This window comes from Mobula hypostoma, unplaced genomic scaffold, assembly GCF_963921235.1.
Source record: "Mobula hypostoma unplaced genomic scaffold, sMobHyp1.1 scaffold_51, whole genome shotgun sequence".
NCBI lineage: Eukaryota > Metazoa > Chordata > Chondrichthyes > Myliobatiformes > Myliobatidae > Mobula > Mobula hypostoma.
Genome location: NW_026948233.1, coordinates 762,988 through 780,442, shown reverse-complemented (window position 1 = coordinate 780,442; position 17,455 = coordinate 762,988). Strand labels below are relative to the sequence as shown.

The 17,455-nt window shown below is 49.4% G+C and overlaps 1 protein-coding gene and 1 long non-coding RNA gene across 2 annotated transcripts in view; both read left to right on the top strand.

The window, feature by feature from the left end:
- Positions 1–5,018: 5,018 nt before the first annotated feature.
- Positions 5,019–5,510, top strand: LOC134342067 (ribonuclease H-like). Its single transcript, XM_063039996.1, has one exon. The coding sequence runs from the start codon at positions 5,019–5,021 to the stop codon at positions 5,508–5,510; it is 492 nt and encodes a 163-aa protein (XP_062896066.1).
- Positions 5,511–7,446: 1,936 nt separating this feature from the next.
- The window catches only part of LOC134342089 (uncharacterized), a 41,735-nt gene continuing 31,726 nt past the window's right edge, over positions 7,447–17,455 (top strand). The window contains exon 1 of the long non-coding RNA XR_010016940.1: positions 7,447–7,598. This is a non-coding gene — a long non-coding RNA (uncharacterized LOC134342089). The remainder of the gene's footprint in view (positions 7,599–17,455) is intronic.

Here is a 17,455-nt window from a genome sequence, read left to right as displayed (position 1 = left end):
GTGTCCACTGTTGCTGAATTGGAGAGGGTAGTCAGCCGGTTCCTGCGAAGATGGCTGGGTTTACCAAGGAACATCAGCAGCATCGCTCTGTACGGGAATAACTGCAAACCGAGGCTCCCCCTGAAATCCATCGAGGAGGAGTTGAAGGTTTTGCGAGCAAGAGAGGTGCTGCAGTTCCGGGAATCTTCAGATCCAAAGGTTTCCGGAGCAGGAGTGGTGGTGAGAACTGGAAGAGAGTGGAGAGCGGAAGCTGCGGTGGGAGAAGCTGAGGGGCGACTGCGCAACAAAGTGCTGGTGGGGGCGGTCGCCAAGGGAAGAGTCGGACTCGGAAGCCTTGAAGTCCCCCATTTTGACAAAGTACAAGGGAAAGGGCGACGAGAACTGCTCCAGAGTGAAGTAAGGGCAGCTGTGAAGGAGGAGAGGACCAGCAGAGCGGTGGCAATGAAACAGCAAGGAGCCTGGACCAAATGTGAGCAGGTGATCGAGTGAAAGATCACGTGGAACAATCTCTGGAAGGTGGATTCACACCGCATCAGGTTCTGTATCCAGGCTGTTTATGCCGTCCTTACTAGCCCGTCCAACCTGCACTGCCGGGGCCTTGCAGAACGGCCAGCTTGCCCCCTCTGTGAGAAGACCGGCGCGCTGGAGCACATTCTGAGCTGCTGCCCCAGAGCTCTTGCCGATGGCCGTTATCGGTGGCGGCCTGACCAGGTCATCCGGACAATTGCTGAGACAATCTGCAGCTCCCTTAACATCTGCCGGAAAACCAGTCCGGTCAAGAATACCACCTGCTTTGTCAAAGAGGGGAAAGACCAACAGAACACCAGAAAACAACCGGGTTGCTCTTCACTGCGCAGGACTGGAAGCTAAAAGCAGACCTGCGGAAACAGCTGCAGGTTCCTCCCCACATCACAGAGACTACACTGCGGCCCGACACTGTGTTGTGGTCCGACTCATTGAAGCACGTTCTTATGTTTGGGCTTACCGTGCCCCGGGAAGATCGCATGGAGGGGGCCTACGAGCGGAAAAGAGTCAAGTATGAAGATCTGAAGAACTACTGGCAGAGAAGAGGCTGGAGAGGAGAGCGCTGGCCCGTGGAGGTCGGGGGTCGTGGCTTTGCAGGCCAGTCGCTCTGCAAAGTATACACTGCACTTGGAGTCACGGGAGAGAGAAGAAGGAGAGTCATTTCTACCACCATAGATGCAGCAGAGAAAGCGTCAAGATGGCTCTGGATAAAGAGGGCAGATCCGTGTGTTGCTGCTAGGACACAGGCCGGGGTCTGATCAACCCCGGTTGGGTCGCCTGGGCGAGGGTGTATGATGTTGAAAGACCCGAAACACCTGACGACCCCAGGTAACATCAGTGATGATGTGTCCTAGCTTAGCATCAGTCAGATGTTTCTGTAAGAAGAAGATGGGCGGATAATACTGATGGGTTTGCTGTACTTGCTAACACCCTTGCTAAGCTGGGACCTCCCATAAGCTGGGATGATCGCCTAGATAATACTGGCGAGATATTGGGAAGTAAGATGGCTAGATTGTTGCGTGAAATAAATTTTCTATCGAAACGCGGTTCTCATACTGATGGCTCTTGGCTGCTGGCCACAGCCTTGCGCCAACAGTTGGAAAGGAACCGTGAGGTGGAACAAGAAAGGGATCAGTTGAGGGATGAAGGAATGCTATGAAGGAGAGGTGCTCAGTAATGATTGACGTAGTGAGGTCCAGTCAGAATAGGGCACAGGAAGCTGAGGAGAAGGGAATTAAGATGACATGTAGGCCAGTGCAAATTAAACATCAGGAGGCGGCTCACCGCCAGAATTATACCCCCGATGCCGTGAAGATAAGATCAATGTTGTTACCCAAGGGAGATCCAGATACCTGGGGTGGGGATATATGGTATGATGATAATGATAATGGGTCCTTTGGTGAGGGGGGAACTGCTTTTCTCCCAGAACCATTGCAGGCTCGGTCTGCCGTGGTGACTTCTCAAAAGACTGTACCCGGGCGGCCGGGAGTACAGACTCTCGAGCACAAGGAGTATAATGATAAGGAGCTGTCTGAGATGGCTGCCCGTCTTAAATAAAGGTCTGGGAAGTTGCTAGCGGAATGGTTACTCCGCTTGTGGGATGATAGAGGGGCTAGTATAACCTTTCATCCTGAAGAACAAGCAAGGTTGGGGTCTTTAACCTCGAACCCCCGTATTAACACTGAGTTACGCCAATCTCCCCGTGCGGATAGGTTCTTTTTTCAAGTGTTGGATGCTGTTAAGGAGGTATTCCCGCACCCCCTTGATTGGGATTCACAGGTACAGTGGGACTGGGAGACTGCCGCTGAAGGCATTCACCGCTGAAGACAACAGGCCCTGGTCAATAGGATGTCTGGGGACTGGGACGCACAGTGGCCACGGGGTCGAGATCCCGACCAAGAGGAATTCACCGGAGGGATGTACACGAGATTGGTGCGGTCAGCCGCCCCATCCATTCGGGGTGTGGCTCTTGTATTATTGGGGCCCTCAGTTCAGGAGGATGTGGAGGACGTGACTAATGTCTTGGCAAACCTTTTGAACTTGCAGGTGGTTAAACCACGAGTCCGTTCGACACGGCTAATGAATGTTGGAGGGGAAGGTACTAATGGTACCAATGGGACTAGGAAACCCGCCCTGACGCGCAGGGGAGATGTTCACTACCCTTTTGAAAGCAGGCGTCAGTAAGGAGAAGATTGACGGTGTGCCGACAAGTGTATTGTATCACGTATCGTGAGCACATGGAAGCTGGGAAGACGCCGGTGGACTCTGCTGCTCCTCCTGCCTTCTCACTGTACCCACCGTCAGCTGAATTGCAGGACGGAGTTAAAAAAAAGGCCATACAGGAGGAGACCGGAATATGGCGGCCTCCCAAACCCTCCCGAACCTGGGGGGTTGGCCAGGTTCCCCCGGCATGTAAGATCCATTCGTTGTGGACCCGGGGGACCCTAGGCCTTATGTACCATTATGTCCATTAGGCTAAGGGAAATGATCAACGGACTGTTGCTCTGGTCGATACTGGGGCAGAACATACTGTGATCCCGGGAGAACCCGATAAGTGGAGGGGACCCGAGTATAATATGGAAGTGATGGCGGGGTGGGGGGTGCCCTTACTAGGGCCCAGGAAGTAACGGTACGAGTAACGATTGACAAAAACGTCCCGCGTTCTGTGTCTGTCCTGATTGCTGTAACCACCGAGTGTATCTTCGGAACGAATGTGTTACGGGGAATGCAATTGAAGGCATCGTTAGGGACCTTTAGTTTTGGGATCCGGAGCATGCGGGTGGTAGTGGGGAGGGCAAAGTGGGAGCCCCTGTTTATCCCTCCACCGACGCAGATAGTGTCGGTTCCACAATACCGGATCCCGGGAGGTCACAAGGAAATGACTGAAACTATTGCCTCCTTGGAGCAAACCGGGGTTACTCGACCAGCCACGTCCCCGTACAATAGCCCGGTCTGGCCGGTAAAGAAGCCAGACGGGTCCTGGCGAATGACTGTTGACTATCGACGATTGAATCGATACTCTTCCCCGTTGATTTCTGCTGTGCCCGACATAGTGACGCTGGTGGATGATATTCCGGATGATGCAGATGGTCGATGGTATGTTGTTATTGATCTGGCCAGCGCCTTCTGTTCGATTTCCTTGGAGGAGGAATCACAGGAGCAGTTTGCTTTCACATGGAACGGTCGGCAATATACCTTCACTCGTTTGCCACAGGGATCTGTCCATAGTCCTACCTCACGCCACGGGATGGTGGCAGGTGATCTGGAGACCTGCGCACTGCCCCCTAACGTCGGAGTTCACCACTACATCGATGATGTCATGTTACAGGGACCGGACGAGGAGGGTGTCGCGGAGGCACTGCCCCCTAACGTCGGAGTTCACCACTACATCGATGATGTCATGTTACAGGGACCGGACGAGGAGGGTGTCGCGGAGGCACTGCCCCCTATCGTCGGAGTTCACCACTACATCGATGATGTCATGTTACAGGGACCGGACGAGGAGGGTGTCGCGGAGGCACTGCCCCCTAACGTCGGAGTTCACCACTACATCGATGATGTCATGTTACAGGGACCGGACGAGGAGGGTGTCGCGGAGGCACTGCCCCCTATCGTCGGAGTTCACCACTACATCGATGATGTCATGTTACAGGGACCGGACGAGGAGGGTGTCGCGGAGGCACTGCCCCCTAACGTCGGAGTTCACCACTACATCGATGATGTCATGTTACAGGGACCGGACGAGGAGGGTGTCGCGGAGGCGCTGCGGTCCCTGTTACAGTGTGTGTGAGAGAGGGAATGGGCTGTGAATGAAAATAAGGTGCAAGGTCCCAGTCAATCCGTGACGTTTCTGGGCATCCACTGGCATGCTGGGGAGAGGATTATACCGGAAAGGGTACGAAATAAAATACAAGCCACAGCTACCCCCGCTAATAAGCAAGAATCTCAGCGCTTTGTGGGATTATTAGGATATTGGAGGAGACATATTCCACATTTAACTCTCCTACTGAAACCGTTGTACGCCGTCACTTGTAAGAGGAGTGAATTCACACGGGGAGATGAGCAAAAGGAGGCATTCGAGCTAGCCAAAACGGCAGTTGAACAGACTATTCCCCTTTCACCTCGGGTCTCGGGGGCCCCGTATGAATTACTGGTGTCTGTTCACGATAACATGGCCGTATGGAGTCTGTGGCAGCTGCAGAATGGAAGGAGGGTGCCCCTCGGGTTCTGGTCACGCACTATGTCCGTTCGAACGACAGCCCCTGGCTTGTTACTGGGCCCTGTTGGAAACGGAGTCCATCACGGGATCGGACCCCACGGTGTTGCGACCCGATTTGCCTGTTATTTCCTGGGTGCTCGCCCCAAATACGAAGGTGAGACAGAGGTGTGCGCAGCAGTCATCCATATCGAGTTGCAAATGGTGTATACAGGACCGGGCCGCTAAAGGATCCGAAGGACTCAGCCGTCTTCAGGAACAAGTAGCCAGATGACCTATGACAGCGGGAATCGAGGAAGAGAAGGCGGCTCCCCCTCTCGAACCCTCCCCCATTCGATGGGGCCGGCCGTACGAGGAATTGACATCGGATGAAAAGGCTGGTGCCTGGTTTACGGACGGCTGGAGCCGTTGGGTGTCGGGGCGCCAACGGTGGAAGGCCGCTGCCCTGCGACCCTCCGACGATGCTCAGTTAATACAAGAAGGAGAGGGCGGATCCAGTCAGCTGGCGGAACTTGTGGCGGTTACCCTGCCCTCTTCACTCCCCACCAAGGAAATTAGAATATATACCGACTCGCGGGCGGTGGCCAATGGAATGGCTATCTGGATGGTGAGCTGGCAGATGCACCAGTGGACAGTTCATAATAAACCTATCTGGGGCAAGGAATATTGGCAGCAGATATGGCAAGAGGTGCGGAGGCGTGATATTTATGTGTATCCTGTGAATGCTCACCAGGAGGACATTAGCCCTACCACGCTCTACAATAGTTAGGTAGGCGGATTGGCTGCGGTATCTGCTATTACAGTGCCTCTAGTCAGCTGGGCTCACGAACAGTCTGGCCATCCCGGGGAGAAGGGGACGCGAGAGTGGGGATGAGACCATGGGATATCTTTGACGGTGGATGACTGTCGGACTACCGTGTCGGAATGTCCTATTTGTCAGCAAGTCAAGCCTCGCTCTGTCCCGCGTGGACCTTTCGGCCATATTAAGAGGGGCTCTGTACCCGGCGAAAGTATGGCAGATTGATTACATTGGACCCCTGCCGCCGCATAACAATGATACATATGTGTTGACAATGGTGGACACTTCTTCTGGATTCCTGTTGGCCAGACCCTTTCCTAGTGCCAGTCAGGAGTCCGCTATTCGTCGGGTGGAATACCTGGTGTCGCATTATGGCACATCCGAGTAAATACAGTCAGATAATGGATCCCACTTCACAGGGCAACAGATCCAGGACTGGGCGAAAGAGCAAGGTATTTATTGGGTCCACCATACACTTTATTACCCCAAGCAGCTGGCTTGATTGAACGATTAAATGGACTTTTGAAGCAGCAGATTCGATTGATGACCCCCACCCACACAATGAAGGGGCAATATATGTGTTGACAATGGTGGACACTTATTCTGGATTCCTGTTGGCCAAACCCTTTTCTAGTGCCAGTCAGGAGTCCACTATTCATGTTCATGCCATCAGGTTGGGGAGGGGGTACTCAGACGGAATATCAGGTGCTTTCCTGGACCCTGAGGGTGGCCTCATCTTAGCACAAGAGGAGGCGATTGGTTGACACGTCGGAACAGGAATGGGAATGAAAATGTTTGGACACCGGGAAGTCCTGATCGGAGCGGATAGTTCAAAGGTTAATTTATTATTAAAGCGGGTGTCCATGAACATCACCACGAAACAAAGAAAGAGCATGAAAGTCGTTCAGAGAGAAAAAACAAACTCCCACCCCACCCCCCGCATCAAAAAGAGCGGCATCCCGATCATCAACCCCCAAAACCCACCCCTCCCGCACAAAAGGGAACAATAACATCGACCCCCCCAAGAAACAACAACCCTACCCCGCACAACTGCGGAGGATCTGGTGTCACCAGTGTCGAGGCGGCCGCATCGGGAGCAGCGGACACAACGGGCGACCCCGGAAGATTCACAGGTGAAGTGTCGCCTCACCTGGAAGGATGTTTGGACAACGGAGAGAGTTCGGCCGTCCGGCCCTTTCACTGTGACACCCCGAACTCCACATCAAATCCGTCCACACGAATCTGGGTGAACTTTAATGACCAATAAATATAATTCCTCTCAGCGATCAGCTGTCTGAGTGATCCCCTGACTCTGAGAGGAAGGGGTGTCTATGGTCCACATTGTCAGGGTGTTGAGTTTACCAGGAGACAGAGACTGCAGGGACGGGAGGTTTTCTGTTGACTAATACACTGTGTGTGGACCCCGCTGGCAATTCTGGTGTTGTGACCCGAATGGAGACAAACACCACGCTGCCCACTCCACCAACAACACGGCACAGCCGGACACATAACAGGGGACTTTACATCTCACAACACTGGATTCAGTGATGAAACCCGGGATTAATGTTGTTGTCCCACTGAAATCATCAGAAACGTCCATTCAGGTGTTTTTAAATACCAGCGCTCCCCACAGGTGACGTCACACAGGCGCACCCACGCGCCTGACGTCACACATGGGTTCCCCACACCGGGATCTGCCCTCACGTGCGCGGTGTCTTACGTCACCCACGCGCTGGAGAGCTCGAGCTTTATCGGTTTAACGGCTGACCTACTAATCACGTGAGCAGCCCCTCCCCCACCGCTGTCAACAGAGGAGTCACGCGCTGCGCTATTCCCACTGGTGCGAAGCGATGTCAATCACTGATTCCAACCAATAGCGGAGGCGGACCAGCCGAGAGGGCGTTACCCCCGCTGACACCGTCTCCCGAACTTTCCGTCACGGCGGGACAACCGTCAAAGTAAATGTCCGCTTTCTGATTTATTTCCATTTCCCTCCGAGGGAAGTTGGGGCGTTTGTGAAGCGTCTCCTGCGGCCGGAGTCTGATGTGTCGCTGAGAGGTAGGAGGAGACCGCTCGGCCCGTCGGTTTGATGCCGGTTCCCCGGGGAGGGAGAGGGGGATTTTATTGAAAGGATGAAGACGGTGAGAGAGGGGGCGGACAGGATGTTTGTCCCGGTGGGGACAGGAGGGGCTCATCTGTGGAAATGTCTGAGCCCACGGTGGTGGCGAGCAGAGGGATTCACCACATTGGGGGGCAAACACCGGCAGACTGTTGCCCTGCAAGCGGGGCCAATGGTCCGGGCAAAGTGACAATTATTTGTGTTTTGTTGAGACTGTACCTGGAATATGGTGTAAAATCCCGCTCCCCACACTAACACGGGTCATACAGACCAAAGAACAAACTGCCGGAGGAACTCAGTGGGTCGGGCAGCATCTGTGGAGGGAAACGGACCGTCAACATTTCGGGCCGAGACCCTCCCTGTGGACTGAGAGTGGACGGGAAATAGTCAGAGAAAAGAGGTGAGGGGTGGGGATGGGGCAAGAGCTGGGGAGTGAGAGGTGGATGCAGGTGAGGGGAGAGGTGGGAAGGTGGAAATAGTGACGGGGGTGGGAGGTGAGTGGTTGGGGCAAACAGGGGGCTGCAGAAGATGGAAATTAATCCCATAGAGGATTAACAAAGAGGTTAGAGAGTATTTGTTATGGAGAGTGCAATGAAGATTCACCAGACTGATCCCTGGAGTGGTGGGGTCATTGTATGAAGAAAGATCAAATGCGATAACCCTTTCACTTGGAGAATCGAGGACTGAGAGGTGAACACATTGAAATTCACAACATCATTACCGGTTGAACCAGGGATCCCAGTCTCTGAAAAAGGGGGTGGACAGTCCGGGACTGAGATGAGGGGAAATATCTCTACTCTGAGGGTGGTGAATGTCTGTAAATCCCCACCACAGAGGCCGGTGAAGACTCAGTGATCGTCCTCACATAAAACAGAGGCCGGCAGATGTGTGGAGACCAGAGGGATTGAGGAAATGAGGATCGGGCAGAAACATGTGGCTGAGATGGGAGAGCAGCCACCATTCTGTTGATGGTTAGAGGGGCTGAATGGCCACTTCCTGCTGTTTCTCACTTGATGTTTCAGTGTTCCTGTCCAGTGAGGCAGGAGGAATGTGAATAGAAACTAGAAACATAGAAAAACTACAGCAGAACATAGGCCCCTCAGCCACAATGCTGTGCCGAATATATCCTTACCTCAGAAATTACCTAGGGTTACCCATAGCCCCCTATTTTTCTAACTTCCATGTCTAGGAGACTCTTCAAAGTCCCTATCATATCCGCCTCCACCACCATCGCTGGCAGACCATTCCACGCACTCACCACTCTCTCTGCAAAAAAAAACTTACCCCTGACATCTCCTCTGCACCTACTCCCCAGCACCTTAAACCTGTGTCCTCTGTGGCAACCATTTCAGCCCTGGGAAAAAGCCTCTGACTATCCACAAGATCAATGCCTCTCATCATCCTATACACCTCTATCAGGTCACCGCTCATCCTCCATCACCCCAAGGAGAAAAGGCCATGTTCACTCAACCTATTCTCATAAGGCATGCTCCCCAATCCAGGCAACATCCCTGTAGTCCTGACGAAGGGTCTCAGCCTGAAACGTCGACTGCACCTCTTCCTAGAGATGCTGCCTGGCCTGCTGCATTCACCAGCAACTTTTATGTGTGTTGCTTGAACATCTTTGTAAATCCCTTCCACACCCTTTCTATGGTTTCCACGTCCTTCCTGTAGTGAGGCGAACAGAACTGAGCACAGTACTCCAAGTGGGGTTGACCAGGGTCCTATTTAGCTGTAACACTACCTCTCGGCTCCTAAACTCAATCCCAGGGTTGAGTAAGGCCAATGCACCGTATGCCTTCTTAACCACAGAGTCAACCTGCGTAGCAGCTTTGAGTGACCTATGGACTCGGACCAAAAGATCCCTCCGATCCTCCACACTGCCAAGAGTCTTACCATTAATACTATATTCTGCCATCATATTTGACCTACCAAAGTGAACCACCTCACACTTATCTGGGTTGAATTCCATCTTCTACTTCTCAGCCCAGTTTTGCATCCTATCAATGTCTGCTGTAACCTCTGACAGCCCTCCACACTATCCGCAACACCTCAAACCTTTGTGTCATCAGCAAATTTACTAACCCATCCCTCCACTTCCTCATCCAGGTCATTTATAAAAATCATGAAGAGTAGGGGTCCCAGAACAGATCCCTGAGGCACACAGCTGGTCACCGACCTCCATGAAGAATATGACCTGTCTACAACCACTCTTTGCCTTCTGTGGGCAAGCCAGCTCTTGATCCACAAAGCAATCTCCCCTTGGATCCCAGGCCTCCTTACTTTCTCAATAAGCCTTGCATGGTGTACTTTATCAAATCCAATGTTCTTCTGATGTTCGCCTTAAACTAGACTGATGTTTAATATTGTGGATCTGTAAAAAATAAATCAGTTCTGTTTCAAATCTCATGTCACAGATACTTACTGTCTCTGCCGAACTTACAATGTACACTAGAGAGGCCACTCAGTCTCTCTGGTCCCTGCCCATCTTTCTGTTCCATATTAGTATCTTAAAGTCTAGCCCTGTTGTTCACTTCACCTCTCACTCTCCCCATGATGACAGGTTGCAACTCGTCACTACTCTGCAGGAGAAGAGATTTCCCTTGAATTTCATAGAATCATAGAAATCTCGAGCAGATTGCAGGCCCTTCGGCTCACAATGTTGTGCCACCATGTAACCTACTCCAGAAACTGCCTGGAATTTCCCGACCGCATTGCCCTCTATTTTCCTAAGCTCCATATACCTGTCTATTGGTAATCATTTTCCAATGTTCTATAGATTCAGGGTCAGTTCCTGTGGACTGGAGGGTAGCTAATGTAATCCCACCTTTGAATAAAGGAGGGAGGGAGGAAACAGGCAATTATAGACCAGTTAGTCTGACATCAGTGGTGGGGAAGATGCTGGAATCAATTATAAAAGATGTAATAGAAAAACATTTGGATAGCAGTGACAGGATAAGTCCGAGTCAGCATGGATTTACGATGGGGAAATGATGCTTGACTAATCTTCTGGAATTTTTTGAGAACGTAACTATGGAAATGGACATGGGAAAGCCAGTGGATGTAGTGTACCTGGACTTTCAGAAAGCCTTTGATAAGGTCCCACATAGGAGGTTAGTGTGCAAAATTAGAGCAAATGGTAGTGGGGGTAGAGTACTGACGTGGATAGAAAATTGGTTGGTAGACAGGAAACAAACAGTAGGGATTAATGGCAGAATGGCAGGTGATGACCAGTGGGGTACCGCAGGGTTCAGTGCTGGGACCACAGCTGTTTACAATATATATTAATGATTTGGATGAAGGGATTAAAAGTAACATCACCAAGTTTTCTGATGACACAAAGCTGGGTGGCAGTGTGAAACGTGAGCAGGACGTATGAGAATGCAGGGTGAATTGGACAGGCTGGGTGAGTGGGCGGATGCATGGCAGATGCAGTTTAATGTGGATAAATGTGAGGTTATCCACTTTGCTGGCAAGAACAATAAGGCAGATTACTATCTAAATGGTGTCAAGTTAGGAAAAGGGGAAGTACAATGAGATCTAGGTGTTCTTGTACATCAGTCACTGAAAGCAAGCATGCAGGTACAGCAGGCAGTGAAGCAAGCTAATGGCATGCTGACCTTCATAACAAGAGGAATTGCATATAAGAGCAAAGAGGTCCTTCTGCAGTTGTACAGGGCCCTGGTGAGACTACACCTGGAGTACTGTGTGCAATTTTGGTCTCCAAATTTGAGGAAGGACATTCATGCTATTGAGGGAGTGCAGCATAGGTTCATAAGATTAATTCCCGGGATGGCGGTACTGTCATATGTTGAAAGATTGGAGCGATTGGGCTTGTATACTCTGGAATTTAGAGGGATGAGAGGGGATCTTATTGAAACATAAGATTATTAAGGGATTGGACACGCTGGAGGCAGGAAGCATGTTCCCGCTGATGGGTGAGTCCAGAACCAGAGGCCACAGTTTAAGAATAATGGGCAGGCTATTTACAACGGAGTTGAGGAAAAACTTTTTCACCCAGAGAGTGGTGGATATATGGAATGCTCTGCCCTAGAAGTCTGTGGAGGCCAAGTCTCTGGATGCTCTCAAGAAAGAGATGGATAGAGCTCTTAAAGATAGTGGAATCAAAGGTTATGGGGAGAAGGCAGGAACTGGATACTGATTGTGGATGATCAGCCATGATCACAGTGAAAGGTGGTTTGACTCAAAGGGCTGAATGGCCTACTCCTGCACCTATTGTCGATTGTCTAAGAGTGTCTTAAAAGACCCTATTGTATCCACGTCTACCAATGTCTCTGGCTGTGCATTCCACACACCCACCACTCTTTGACATCTCCTGTGTGCCTGCTTCCAAGCACCTTAAAACTATCCCCCTCGTGTTAGGCATTTCAGCCCTGGGAAAAAGCCTCTGGCTATCCACACGACGAATATCTCTCATCATCTTATACACCTGCATGAATTCCCTGCATGATTTTCTCCAGGCTGAATAAGACGATGAGCTCCCTGTGTATTTGAAGTTCTTCAGTGCTGTGAAATAATTTAGCTAAACTCCTTCTTCCGTGCTCTTTTCAACGTTTTCGGTCATTTTCACTAATTTCCAAGGACTGTGTCTCAGACAGCTGGGTTGTTGCAATGCGCCTCTAAAGTCTGACAGCAGACTAGCAAATGAATCTTCGATGGAGCAGATTCAGAAACCAATGAGATGCCGGCCTGAGTCAGGGCTTTGAGGCTCCAGAGAGCGATGGGGTCTGGAGTTTATGAGGAGGAGGAGGAGGAATCTGACCAGCAGGATGTGACTACAAATGAAAGATCAGAAACATTTTGAAACAGCTTGGAAAAAAAAAGTGGGTTCTACAAAATACTGGGAGAAATCAGCAGATCAGGCAACGAATGTGGAGTGGAATAGACAACATTCAGGCTGAACCCCTTCAGCAGGCTTAGACTGTGTACTCCTCTGCTTAGTCGCTGCCTGAACTGCAGAGTTCCTCCAGCATTTTGTGTGTGTGTGTGTGTGTGTGTGTCTGTATTTCCAGCAACTGCAGAATCTCTTGTGTTTTATATCTACATCTGTAAGAGGATTGTACTTTGGCATTAGATACACGTTGATATTGAGTATATTGTTTATGGGAGCCGCTTTCTGCGTTAAAACAGCTGCTGAATTTTCTATACACACAAAAAAAACTGAGCTATGGACATGGAACTGGTGCTTGCAGAAACTTTTAATGGCACCGTGATTACCCATAAAGCCCTGCGATACAAAGTTCGCCGTCGCAGAAGCACCGATCAAATGCGCAGGCGTCAGGGTTGTTCCGTTGCCGAATATCACGCATGCGCGCAGTACACGGTAAACTTAAGGAGATTGGCTGCAGGGAGACTGTTGCGGGGTGGGGTTTCAACACCGACTTCGGGACAGTTGCTGTGAGCTCCGGACTCCGTGACCCGAAATCCCGGGACAGTCCTGCTCTCTTCCCTCTCTCTCAACCCCACCATCCGTACACGGGCTCCGGGGCGCTTCCGGCTGATGAGGGAATGGGAACCGATGGATCTCTCAGACAGAGCTGAGCTCCAGCTGTCTAAATGCAAGGATTGGGAACTCGGAGAAAGGGAACAAAATCTTTTACATCAGCTGTTGAGAAAATCACCTTTGTTCTGCCTCCAATCACTAACAAGAGAAAATCTGCAGAGAGGGCACAGTTTTAAGGTGCTTGGAAGCAGGTACGTAGGAGATGTCAGGGGTGTTGTGTTCTTTATACATACCGTGGGTTTCTAATAACAAACCATATTCTGGCAGAATTGAACTTTTATTTAACAGCAGAAAAACCATGTCTTACACTGCCGTGCTTCTCGATCTTTCTTCATTTCTGCTCATGTTAGGAACTCTGTCCAGTCACGTCCTGACACGTGATATCACCACAAGGGGTAAGTTTTTTACACAGAGTGGTGAGTGCGTGGAATGGGCTGCTGGTGGCTGTGATGAAGCCGGATACAATAGGGTCTTTTAAGAGGCTCCTGGATAGGTACATGGCGCGTAGAAAAATACAGGGCTATGGGGAACTCCAGATAATTTCTAAAGTAAGTGATGTTCGGCACAGCACTGTGGGCCGAAGGGCCTGTATTGTATTGTGCTGTATAAATGGGGAAGTCACTTACCCATGACTTCTGGTTGTTGTCCCACCCAACATCAGTGGAAAAAGCTGCTTGCATTTACCCTATCTATACCCTCATAATTTTGCCTACTTCCAACAAAGCCTTTTTTTAGGTGAATAAGATGATGAGGGGCATTGATCGTGTGGATACCCAGAGGCTTTTCCCAGGGCTGAAATGGCTAACACGAGGGGCATAGTTTTAAGCTGCTTGGAAATAGATACTGAGGGGAAGGCAGGGGTAAGTTTTTTTACACAGAGAGTGGTGGGTGTGTGGAATGCACTGCCAGCAGTTATGGACGAGGCAGATACTATAGGGTCTTTTAACAGCCTCTTAGATAGGTACATGGAGCTTAGAAACATAGAGGTCTATGTGCTAGGGAAATTCTAGGCAGTTTCCAGAGTAAGTTTCACGGTTGGCACAACATTGTGGGCTGAATGGCCTGGAATATGCTGTAGATTTCTATGTTCTATGTTGAACAGTGAAATAACTTTGGCTATCCTACAATCCTCTGATAACTCTCCCGTCACTCAGGATGAATTAATTATCTCTGCTGGGGCCCCAACGATTTCTGCACTTGCCTCCCATGGGGACCGAGGGAGCACCTTGTCATGCCCTGGAGATTTATCCACCCTCTTCTTTAATTTGTACAGGGTCCATGATTTTAATGCCGCTTTTCCACACTCTCATTGACACTGTGTCCATCTGAGTAAATAGGGATGAAAAAAATATTTAAGATCTCCCCCATCTGCTTTGGTTCCAGACATGGATTGCCATTCCGGTCTTCCAGAGGACCAACTTCGTGCCTTGCAATCTTTTTGCTTTTAATCTATCTCCAGAATCCCTGAGGATTATCCTTCATCTTTTCTGCAAGGGGAATCTCATGCCTTCTTTTAGCCCTCCTGATTTATTTCTTATGTGTTCTCTTGCATTTCTTATACTCCATAACAACCTGCCTGCCTATCCCTGTTATGCAACTCTATTTTGTGCTTCACCAGGGTCTCAATATCTCTTGAAATCTAAGGTTCCCTACAGTTTCTATCTTTACCTTTTATTCTGACAAGCACATACCCGCTTTGTACTTTCAAAATTTCACTTTGAAGGCCTCAATTTACCAAGCACACCTTTGCCATAAAGCAGCCTGTCCCAATCCACAGTTGCCAGATCCTAGTGTCATAATTCCAGGTGTTGATCCATGCCCTGAACTACGCTACTGCTTGTATTGAAATATACAGGGCTCAGCATATTCACTGCACCATGCTCAACTTTTTCATTCCTGACTTTGTCTGAGGTCTGAACAACAACTGTCGCTGCAAACCCTGCACTATCTGTTCTGTGATTCAGGCTCCCATTCCCCCTACGACTTTAGTTTAACCCCCCTTACCCCCACCCCACACCAAGCAGCTCTATCACCCCTTTGGCTTTCCTCTCCCAGATCAATAAAAAGGAGGCGCATACCAGGTACAGGCAGATTGGAACAAATGGGGTACTTGTGAGATACAGGAACTTCAAGTGAACACTTATGAAAGACAAAGAACGCATGAGGTTACCCCAGCAGACAAGATGAAGGAGAATCCTCAGGGATTCTGCAGATATGTCAAGAGTGAAAAGATTGCAAGGGAAAAAATTAATCCTCTGCAAGATCGGAACAGTAATCCATATGAGGAGACAAAATAGATGTGGGAGATTTTTTTTTGCTCAGGAGATGAACGCAGAGTCTATAGAGGTGAGGCAAAGCAGCATCAAATTCCTAGACCCTGTACAGATTACAGAGGTGGAATATGGGAGGTGGATCAAGAAGGTTCAGTCACTCAGCATTGAAGATGAGATAGTAAATTGGATGAGACACTGTCTTTGGGAGAAGCCAGTGTGTGGTAGCAGATGGCTGCCTCTTGACCGCATCCTGTGACTAGTGGTTGCCACAGGGATCAGTGCTGTATCTGTTATTGTTTGTCATCTATATCAGTAATCTGGATGATAGGGCGGTTAACTGGATCAGCAAATTTGTAGCTGACACCAAGATTGGTGGCGTAGTCGTCAGCGAGGAAGAATATCATGGTTTGCAGTATGATCTGGACCAGCTGGGAAAATGGTTTGGGAAATGGAAAATGTAATTTAATGCAGACAAGTGTGAGGTATTGCACTTTGGTCTGACCTACCAAGGGAGGTCTTTCACAGTGACTGGTCAGGCATGGAGGAGTGTTGTAGTAGAAAGGGTCCTGGGAATACAAGTCCTTAATTCACTGAAAGTGGTATCACAGTTAGATAGAGACAGAAAGAAAGATTTCAGCCCATTGGCCTTCATGAACTAGAGTACTGACAACAATAGACGGATGTTATGTTGACTTGTAGAAGACACTGGTGAAGCCTAATTTGGAATATTGCATGCAGTTTTGGTTACCAACCTACAGGAAGGATGTAAAAGAGGTTCAGAGAAAATTCACAAGGATGTTGCCAGGTCTGTAGGACTTGGGTTATAAGGAAAGATTGAACAGGTCAGGACTTTATTCCTTGGAACATAAAAGATTGAGGGGATATTTGATGGAGGTATACCACTATTATGAGGGACATAGATAAGGTAAATGCAAGCTGTATTTTACCACTGAGATGGTGTGGGACTACAACCAGAGGCCATGGGTTAAGGGGGAAAGGTGAAATGTTAAGGGGAACATGAGGGGAAACTTCTTCACACCGATGATCATCCGGGTGTGGAATGAGCAAAGAGCACAAGTGGTGCATGCAAGCACGATTTCAACATTTAAGAGGTTTGTGTAGGTACCTGGATGGTAGGGGTATGGGAGTGGGCAGTTTAAATAGTTCAGCACAAACCAGATGGCCCAAGAACCTGAAATAATACAAAAATTCACTTTAAGTCCTTTTCACAGCCGTGCAGACCAACCATTCATCTCAGCAGGAATTTTTTTATATGGCGTTAACACTGTGGCGCTTTAAGTTAGTCATACGTAAAAGAAAATCCCAAATGCATGTCAAGAAAGACTATTTGCGTGAGACTGTTTCAGTTACTGTGGGGCCAGGCACCCATGCTGCTCAGCAGGAACAGGGAATAATACCAATGGAGAGAGTCAAACTGAGCCAAGTCACAGACTGGAGATGGCAGAAATGCCCCACTCTTATAGAGACAGGAAGAGCATCAGGGAATTGATGGTCATTTCAGATACCAGCTCTGTGCCCAGTTAGAAGATGATTTCTCTGTCCATCTTGGGTTGAATCTCACTGTTACAGTGTGATACCAGATCAAACCTTGGCAACTCAAGCAATCTCATCTGAAATGTTGTCCTACACCCACTGATGGATTTTGTTATTCTTTTTACACATTAAAAACGAGAAGGAATTTGTCTCCAGGAATCTCAAACACGACACGCCAGTTTTGCTGTCTCTGTCTAGATATTTAAGAAAAGGAGCAAGGGATTCAATCGGCCATCCTTCCTGCTCAGACAGTGGGGAGGGATTTACTCGTTCATTTGACCAATTGGCCCGCCCAGATCACACCTTGGCAACTCAAGTGATCGCATCTGAAATGTTGTCCTGCACCCATTGATGGATTTTGTAAATCTCTTTACAGGTTACAAATGACGAGGAATTTATCTGCGGGAATCTTGAACACAACATGCCAGTTTTGCTGTCCTTGTCC